We start from the raw sequence: 9,818 nt of genomic DNA, 5'->3' as shown, positions 1-9,818 counted from the left end.
ATTAGGTGGAGGATCCGTCCCTTCTCTAATGACCATTCAAGGGCTCGAAGGGTTCGTATACCTTTTTTTTTTTTAAATAATAATTCATTCAGATAAAAGACATGAGTTACACAAGGTTTCACAGTTTATCAAAACAAGAAATCAAGAAGTGGAGTATGGCAAATCCGTTGTACATGTTATTAACAATACCTTCCATGACAGGGGATGGGCTAAACCAATAACTTCCCTAGAAATACAATTGTAAACACAACTTTCAATAACATATGCAAATTCCTCTTTCACGATAGAAATGTGTAGAGTTCAAATGGGCATAAGAGTGACGCATGCCAAACACAAAGTATCACAGTATACATGCGGGCTAACACAAGCCAGACATAGAGTGTCACAGCTACCAAAGAGGCCGGAGACAACGACGCCGAGAAGAAACTGAATGGCTGCTACAATAGATTTGACGATGACGGCAAGAAGCATACCATCAACTCCAAAGACAACACCATCCTCCCCCAAAACAACTCGATTCATGCCACTTGTCACCCATGTCAAACCAAAAATAAAAAGCAAACACCACTGAGTCCTCCAACATAGCCTTTCTTGATGTTGGCTTTGGTGAAAATTCCAGCGTTGGTGGCCATTGAGATCCCAAGAATGAGATCTGAAAGAGCATCCCAATTGCCGAAGGTTTTGGCAAAAAATGTCGTTTGGAACAAATTCTCTGATGAAAGTGAGGCCATGTCTCATGGAGAAGCAACTTGGGTCTCAAATCTGAAACTGTCAATCTGAACATAAGGAGCGTACGATGCTTGCTTCGACGGTGATGGATAGGGGACCATAGCTACCACAACGAAAGTGATGAGTGCCCTCTTCTTCACTAGGAAGAAGGCAAGGCAATAAGTGGTTTGAACTACAGAGAAGGCACAAAGGTGACATCGAGGAGGTTCATGGCCCAAAAGATCTTTGACTGCAAGGGGGTTCGAGATGCATCATCATCGGCGGCTTCGTCGCCATCACCAATAGGATCACCACTCATGGCAAAATCTCACACAAAGGCAAAGAAAAAAATAACACGCACAACGACGGAAATCCTAACTTAACACGCACAGTGACAGAGCAAAGGTTTGGTTTGGGGGGCAAAATTCTGCTACAGAGAAAATCCTCTCAACACCTTTCAACACTTGGGGATGTGTTTCTAAACACTTTCTACCTTTGGATGAGTCATTAGAGAGTTTGTGTTGGTGATGATCATTTTCTTTAATTGATTTTTTTTGGAGGGGGGGGTGGTGTTGGGGAAAGAGCCATTTTCCTTGAGTATGCCTAGTACCAGACATCCAATGAAGTGGCCCATAACAGAATTGATTTTGTTGACTGAGAATTCTTTGGTTCTTATGCTTAAGATGATACTAATTGGTAATAAGGTGCATTCATTGGACAGTATGACTTAGTGTAAGATGCCAGAGTTGGCTGCAAAGCTTGCAACTAACTTCTGTCTCTCTCTCTCTGAAAGTCCTGCAACTATATTTAGTGTTATTTAATGAGAGTTTTTGACCCATCAACCAACCACACATGAAGTTAAAAGATTTTATAGTTAACAGGAAAATTCAACATGATTGGAATTTGACAAAATCTTTTTAGGGTGTTTGGAATGATTATTTTGCATCTTTATCCATGAAGTGGAATAAACATGCCCATACCAAATTCATATCTAAATTCAATTATTGAGGGTTAATGTTTGCTTGTGACCTCTTTTTATCTCTTTCATCCATGGTGAAGAAAGGATATCTTCAGCCATGGGATATGACCCTTTGATTGAATAAAAAAAAAAATATTTTGGACCTTCGTTAATAGAGATAGGAGTTAATGATGAGACTAACCATCCTAAATTAAGAGATTTTTTATCTTCACCTTGCATGACAAAATATCTTTTCTCTTCAGAATGAAGTGAACACAATTTTTTTGAAAGCCTTTCCCCTGATGAAGTCTAAAACACATGGCATACTATTTTTCAATTATCAAAGTAATGTAAAGAAATATCTTAGGAACACGTTCTTGTAAAGAATTCTTTTTTCTTTCGTATAGAATATAATCAAGATCCGGGCCGATCAATAGATTCTGACTCAGAAGAAATCGATTTGAATTAGTTAGGAATCGACCAAATTATGATCTAACCCTAAAAAAATAATATAAATCAACCTAAATCAGGATACAGGGTTGTGCTTGTGGGTCGGTGGTGTTGTGAATCATACAATCATGGCCTATTTCCTTTGTGCCCTCTAAATTGTCTCTTTCTTCACACCCCAATTTTCTCTTCCTCCCTTAAAAATCAATGAATTTGGGAGGTGTCACCATCCAAAGCTCAAGCAATTGACTTTGAAGTTAAGATAGAACACTTTTTAAGACATGATTTATCCTAAAATCATGGAGACAAGCAATGATCTCAAACAAAGCAAGTCCAAATGGAGTGGTGGTGGCGGTAAGTGGTAATTGGTTCACATCACCAATTTGAACCCGAAAAAGCTTTGTGTGGTGAGATTCACCCATGTCATACCCACAGTGCCACACACACATTAGATTTTTTTTTTTTCCCTGCAGCTTACATCATTCTTAGCCACTAATGACACAAACATATGCTATCATGGCCATCCAATTCGATTGATGGATGGATTGAGTAATCATATTAATATATTAAAATGAAAATCGAAACTAGCCTTTTAAAATCAAATTGATTCTATGATCTAAATTACATAAATTTTTGAAAAATTATTTCGTACTATCCTAATTTTAAACCTTATAATTTATACCATCCTAGTTTAGCGTATAATATCAACCGCATATCAACCGCATCCATGAAACATGACACTGGTAGTTTAGAGTCGGAGAATACTGTTTTGACCCTATTTTGTTTATTCCTATCATTTCCCACCTATTACTCTCAAAAACACTTACCATTGAACCCCAAAAGGAAGAAGAAGCCACTGTACCTCCAAACCCTTGAGGTATTGATCCAGTTAGCCAATTCATGAATAGGAACAGAGACTGGAGAGATTGCAGAGATGATTAGGGATTGGACCAAACAGATTTGCACCAGCAATCTCAAGATATTGAAGCTTGCTCTCATGTTACCCAATTTCCAGGGGATACTTCCCTGGTAAGAGTTGTATCCAATATCCATAGGGGTAATGGGTTTGAGCTTTCCAAGCTTTGGGGGGATTTCACCATTGAGTAAATTCCCGGCAAGATGAAGAAATAGCTACCAGCTAAGTACCTTGAGTGAATTCATGAGAGAGGGGGCTTAAGAAGCTGTTGCTGAATGCATCAAGCAATACAAGTGTTGTAGTGCAGAAATCCCGACTGAGAAATGGCCACTGAAGTTATTTCTGCTGATGTCTAAGCTCCTCAGGTTAGTGAGATTGAATATCTCTGGTGCAAGTGCCCCAGAGAAAGAGTTGTGACTGAGGTTGAGGTCCACCATATTGGACAGTAGCTTGATGTGGTTCCCAGAGATTAAACCAAAGAGGTTCTTCCTTGATAGGTCCACAGTCCAGACCAACGATCATGCTAAAGTTCTTGGTACATCTGATCCTTGAGAGCAAGAATTTTTAGGCGAGCTTCCTCTGGTGGGGAAGATCGGTTGATATAGAGATTAATCGGAATATTTCTCCTCTCTCCATTGGTGTAGCTTGTAGAACAAAGAACCCTAAATCTCGATCAAATTGGGGAAGATAAGATGATTTGGGGGTTTTTTACATGGAAGGGCAAAACAGTAAGGAAGGGTAGACTTATCATTTAAGAGATACCAACTACACCACGTCATAAAGAAATGGATTTAAGAGTAATATCCTTAACAAAATGAGATAAATATTTGATATTATACGCAAACTATAGTGGTATAAATTATAAGATTTACAAGTAGGGTGGTACAAGATAATTTTTTATTTAAAAAAATTTAATAAATTGTGACCCTAATAAATAAGTTGTTTTCATTATTAAAACTATAAAAAGTTGGCTCAAATACAATCGGATTAAAACCAAATAGTGAATCGAATGTAACCATACGATTTGAGTCGAAAAATAAAATCTTATATGATTTCGATCGATTTCCAAATTGAAATCAAAATCCAATAAATTGACACCCTTATCTAAAAATATTATGCACCATGAATTCAAGATTATGGCCAACCAGCTTGGTCGATCCCTTTCAAAAAAATTTGGGATAGGGCAGATTTCATTAAATTCTAAGTCAATTCCCATATTATTCCCAAGATTTTTTAGAGGGAAGATCAGGAAACTTCCAAAGAAGATCACCTGCGCGCGTCTAATCCAACGGACAGGGATTGCGTACGGATGTCATTACCAAAAAACCCCGTAACATGTACGAAAGAAACACATCAGTAAGTCAGGCCCCCTAGATTGCCACTGCGGCTCTTTTTGGCATCCCTTCCCCTAATCCCCGGCCTTTGGAAGCTACTTAGCCTACTACCCGCCCTCTGCCTCTGGAGCACTGGTCCTCAACCCCACCTTTCCCTTCCATTATAAATGGAATTTTAAAGCCTTTCCTTTCCAGAAATTAAAACTCTTTATGAAAAAACCTGTCATTTTTAGGGTTTTTGCTGCAACGCTGTCATAGACATCCCACCAAATCAAAGTTAAATGAAGTCCATTAATGGCGGGTTTCAATTTCAAGTAAACCAAGGTTGGTAAAGCTGTAGCCTTAACAACTCCCAAGTCTCTCTTTCCTTTTTCTTCTTGCACAGTAAATTCTACTGCGTGGATACATGGGAAAAAGATGGTATTTTTAGCATAGAAACTGAGAAACACCCTCTCCAGCCTCGTTTTGTTCTCAAATCTCAAGAATGTTTGCTTTTCTTGTTTACCATCTGCTTGGATGAATTGGGCCTCATCTTAGTTGGAGTTTTATGGGTAATCTTCTCTTTTCAGTTCATTTAAGTTCAAATTGAAAAGAAAATATAAGTTGGGTTTCTCTTAAAGGCAGGAAAGTATGGTCTAATTAGCTTATCCTGAGAGGCTTGGGCTTTGATATTAGAAAGAGGAGATCATGAGAACAAGGACGACGCTCTGGTTCTTCCCATCTACTCATCCTCAGATGTCTTGGATTCAGTCTCAAATCAAGGTTAAAGATGGTCCTACTATCTTTCCACCTGGTATTTCTCCTCCTCTTTCTTCTTCTTCTTCTTCTTCTTCTTCTGATTCCTCATTTCGATCTCCTTATATTAGTAATTATCAGAATGGATCAACACCATCGTCATCTGGCGGAAGAATCAGTCCAGCTGTTTTATTTATCATAGTTATTCTAGCTGTTATATTCTTCATATCTGGTCTGCTTCACCTGCTCGTTAGATTCCTCATAAAGAAACCATCTACCTCGTCAATCTCCCAGTCTAATAGGTACCCAGATATGTCCGGCTCGGATACTCTGCAAAGACAGTTACAACAGCTATTCCATCTCCATGACTCTGGTCTAGATCAAGCTTTCATAGATGCTCTCCCTGTTTTCTTCTACAAGGAGATAGTGGGACTTAAAGAACCCTCTGATTGTGCTGTTTGCCTCTGTGAATTTTCAGAACAAGACAATCTGAGATTGCTTCCCATTTGTAGCCATGCTTTTCACATCAACTGTATTGATACATGGCTCCTGTCAAACTCAACATGCCCTCTTTGCAGAGGGACCCTCTTCACCCCTGGCCTTTCAATTGAAAACCCAGTTTTTGAATTTGATGATCCAAGGGAGGAGGATGGGATTCCCAGTGACAGAGAGGATAGGTTCACTTGTGCACAGAAAACAGTGGAAACAGGGGAAACAGGGGAGATTGTTGGGGAAAAGAGGGTTCTTTCCGTGAGGCTCGGTAAATTCAGGAATATAAATGATGATGGAGTAGAAGGAGAAGAGAAAGGAGAAGGAGAGACCAGTAGTCGTAATCTGGATGCAAGGAGATGTTATTCGATGGGTTCATATCAGTATGTGGAAGGCGATTCCAATCTGCAAGTGGCCTTACGCCATGATAGAGATGCCGGTGATGTGAAGCTAGTGAAAGGGAGAGCACATAATGAGAATTCTTCGGTTATTGTGGATATGGAAGGGAAGAAACTCAGTAGAGGAAGTAAAGGTGAAAGCTTCTCTGTTTCCAAGATCTGGCTCTGGTCAAAGAAGGGAAAATTTCCAAGTTCTTCAGATTCTCATATGGGTATTCCTTCTTCGTCTCTTAATGTTGGCTTGCCATTGCCAGAAAGAACTCAAGATGTATGAAGGTATTTTGTTTTCTACTTTCTGGATTATTCAACTCTCTCAATTCAATTTCTGGTTGAGCTTTTGTTTATATTTTCCTTAATTTTTCTGGGATTCAAATGGGTATGAGTTATGCTTCTCTGCAAAAGTACTCTTCAACTATATATATATCCACTCATTCCCGTAAAAAGAAATATTTTTTTTTTTCTTATATGCATACATCCGATTGGGTTTGGTTCCTCCATTGTCAATCGCTCTTGAGCTTAGAAAAGCAGGGGTTGCGAGGGATTTGACGATATTTTTGCAATAAAATCTGAATCTGGTAGATTTTGAGTATCAGAATGTAATAAGATTTGATTATCCTATGAGAGTTGCAGTAAGGACTAAATAGAAAAAGCTCTTTTTTGCTTTTCCAAGTTGCTTTAGAGTGCTGGGTTCCTTTCTAAATTTGCCTTTGGAAAAAATAGAAATGTAATAGTGTGTGTACCAATTCATTCAGGCTTTTGTGGCCTTGTGGGTTGTGTAAATTGCCATTTGACTGCTACTTTGTTGTGTTCTATAATGGTCGTGGGATCCATGAAAAGTAGTATGAAGGATTCTTGTGATGAGAGCTATCAATTTGAAATGTTGTTTTTGGACTGGGTTTCTTTCCGTAGGGAAAAGAATTGGTGGTGGTGAGGTGGGCCCGTGGGAAGTTTAAATTTTGAAGAGAATGGTGCCATGGTCATGGTGGATGTGGAACTGTATTCAGTGGTGTTCTTTCCACACCTTCAAACCAGCAAAAAAAATTACGAAAAAAATCAATTCCCTCTCTCTCTCTCTCTCTCTCTCTCATTTGATATTTATATTTTTTTTATTATTTTGCCCTCCCTGATATTTTTTACCACAGGGGATACCTGATCTGTATCGGCGACCGTTTCCACATCGACCGATACTGATAAGATGCCGATACAAATTAGATGGAATTGAGCCGATTTAGCTTATCTGATCTACTTTTTGGTTGATCCACCTAATTTGTTTAAGTATCGTATTGATATTGGGTTCTAGCAATACTGAGGGTTTTTTTTATCTTTGATGACTAGGTGGGTCAGTTCCATGAGCTGTGGAGTGTCCCAACTGTTCCAAGAAATTGAATATTAACCCTTAATTAATAATTAAATGGGTGGTTGATGGAAAAGTCCAAGATCTTGTATGTTGAGCTGTATATATTAATTGGTGGTTGCTCATAAAAATATGGATTAAAGACCTCCTGTTGAGGTATGTTGGAGTTGGATTAATTGGATTAAAGTAACTGATTATTTTTCAATTGCCTTCTCTATATATTCTCTTGAGTATGGGGCCAAAATCCCCCATTTAATAATTGAAAACCCCAGTTGATAGCACGAGGTAGGCGAAGATATCTAGGGAATGGTTTGAATTGGTAATACATCACATTTCATGCTTAGAGTTGATTATATATCTTCACATGTAATGACATACCCTCCCATGTATGTCCAGATATTCTCTTGTCACAGTTGCGTACGTCGGTGATATATTCTGAGAAATCATATCAAATGCAACCTTATTTATTTAATGTGTATCCCACTCCTTGAAAGATCTCAACTCTAAGTCATGATTAAGGATAATGAATTATACAGTTATACTTTGAAGGTGTCTCAAATCATATAATTGATTTTTTGAAATTAAGATTGTGTATGGAATATTTTCTTGAAATGCATTATCGACTTAGATTTGTCATTATAAACATGTGGTTGATTTGTAATGTTGTGTTAGGTTGATAGTCGTCACTTATTATAATTAGTCATGACCCATCAGTATTTTTGCATGGATCCTTGCGTTCATCCTTGCTTGAAATCTCCATGTAACCGATCTTATTAAGTTGGGATAAGATTTTGAATGTTGTTGTTTCATTATCGACTTTGAATGCATTCCAAGAACACATACCAATGGACGGAAATTTTAGATGTTTTATTTTGCGAAAGAGTATTAGCATGCGAGTAAGAGACTTTTGAGTTTACCTCTATAAAATTTCAACCTCATCTAATGTATCACGTGGTCTAACTCGGGGCTCTGATGGTGAAATACTATCTACACCCACTAATAAAGAGAGGCCGAATCCCATCCTCTCCAAAAAGAATAATGGTATGGTTGTGTTAAAGTACGCAATCTAGGAATACATTTAAGTCTAGAATGCATTATGAAGTAAGAAAAAAAAGAATAATCAAGTTTCAAAATGTCTTTAGAACAATAATTTATTGTGAAATTACATACCAAACGTAGCCTTAACTAGTCATCAAAATGTTCCGTATCAAGTCAAAATAACTTATAGTGGGGATGTCTCCACTCTTTGAAGACATCCGATAAAATTGGAACGATCTAGAAAAGATTAACATGCCCCTGCGCAAAGCAAAGGTAACACGCACAAATCGAAAAATGGTCCAAACTTATAGTGGGGTGGGGGGCATCACTTCTCCGGTTCTCACAAGGGACCAAACATTGACGTGTTGGTAAAGGAGGGTGTGCCCTAAGTGTGCTTTTTATGTGACCATCTAAGATTTGAAGGAGCACATCTAGTGGATATCCTCTCATCTATCCACTTGGACTTGGATCATCAATTTATTTCTTAAAATTTTGTTAAGCAATAGTTTCTTGGATAGCCCACTCAAGAAGAAGGCCCCCATGTTAAGTCATGATCTATCTATCACATGACAGATTGTATTGGACTCAAATTTTGTGGATAAGTACAACCTAAAATCGTTATTAACGGTTCTAGTTTCAGTCCAAATGAAGTTGACTAAACAAACAAGATAAAGCTTTGAAAATTCACTGAGAAGAATGATTCATACTATTGAAGAAAATGGGCATATAGGGACCTTGAGCCTTGTATGTCCTTGAATCTAGACCTTGGGCCTTATATGTCCATGAATCTAGCAATCTATGGCACATCCAACCATCCACGTGGAAAGGATCAGTGTTTTATTAATTTTTCTTATAAATTTTTTACCATAGCCAAATTGATCGGTAATGTGTAAGTTGGGTCAGACAGGCCCAAATTTGGCACATCCCAATCTAAAATTGACCAAAAGTTTCTGGGTTTGCCATACGGCCTTATGGGTCAGATCCGATTGTATCTCAATTGGGTGTCAATTCCAGGCCTGCATCGATAGGCCTGATTGAAATTAACATGTTTATGGCCCACCTTGAATCAACCTGTTTAATAAACATGTCGGGCTCAAGCCCGACACAGTTAAAAGGTCGTATACATTGTGCAGCAATCTAGCCCGGGGGCGTCCGACTGGTCAGAGTCGTCCTACACGTTTATGAGGCCAACCTGAATTGGCTGCTTTAAGCCCGAACTAACCCGACCCCTTTAATACTACTTAAAATTCTCATTTTGTCACCAATAAAATTAAAGAGTAAAACAAAAGTTCAAGTGGGTTTACTTCAATTTTCAAGATGAACAAATGTTTTTAACAATAGAAAATTAAGTTTAAAATGAAATTTATGTAATTGTGGTATGAGGGTTTTGCAAGATATGCTTAAGGTAGAGCTATGCTTGCAATGAAATAAGCTTGTTAGC

At 38.1% G+C, this 9,818-nt stretch overlaps 1 protein-coding gene and 1 pseudogene across 2 annotated transcripts; both read left to right on the top strand.

The window, feature by feature from the left end:
• Positions 1-4,440: 4,440 nt before the first annotated feature.
• LOC122075902 (RING-H2 finger protein ATL46-like) lies at positions 4,441-7,465 on the top strand. 2 transcript variants are annotated; one of them, XM_042641123.1, is made up of 2 exons: positions 4,441-6,261; positions 7,321-7,465. In XM_042641123.1, exon 1 carries the CDS (start codon positions 5,051-5,053, stop codon positions 6,257-6,259), a length of 1,209 nt encoding a protein of 402 aa, XP_042497057.1. In that variant the 5' UTR covers positions 4,441-5,050; the 3' UTR covers positions 6,260-6,261; positions 7,321-7,465. The 2 variants fall into 2 exon arrangements, with proteins under 2 accessions (XP_042497057.1, XP_042497055.1); XM_042641121.1 differs by lacking the exon at positions 7,321-7,465 and adding an exon at positions 7,128-7,308.
• A 1,109-nt stretch (positions 7,466-8,574) lies between these two features.
• LOC122077692 lies at positions 8,575-8,686 on the top strand (annotated as a pseudogene).
• The last annotated feature ends 1,132 nt before the right edge of the window (positions 8,687-9,818 follow it).

This window comes from Macadamia integrifolia, chromosome 4 (genome assembly GCF_013358625.1).
Source record: "Macadamia integrifolia cultivar HAES 741 chromosome 4, SCU_Mint_v3, whole genome shotgun sequence".
In the NCBI taxonomy this organism is placed as follows: domain Eukaryota; kingdom Viridiplantae; phylum Streptophyta; class Magnoliopsida; order Proteales; family Proteaceae; genus Macadamia; species Macadamia integrifolia.
Note: the sequence above shows the minus strand (reverse complement) of the source record. Positions and strands in the feature narration are given on the sequence as shown.

What these genes read in the sequence shown, in the direction of transcription:
- LOC122075902 (XM_042641123.1), top strand. Translation starts at nt 5,051, where the DNA reads ATGAGAACAAGGACGACGCTCTGGTTCTTCCCATCTACTCATCCTCAG.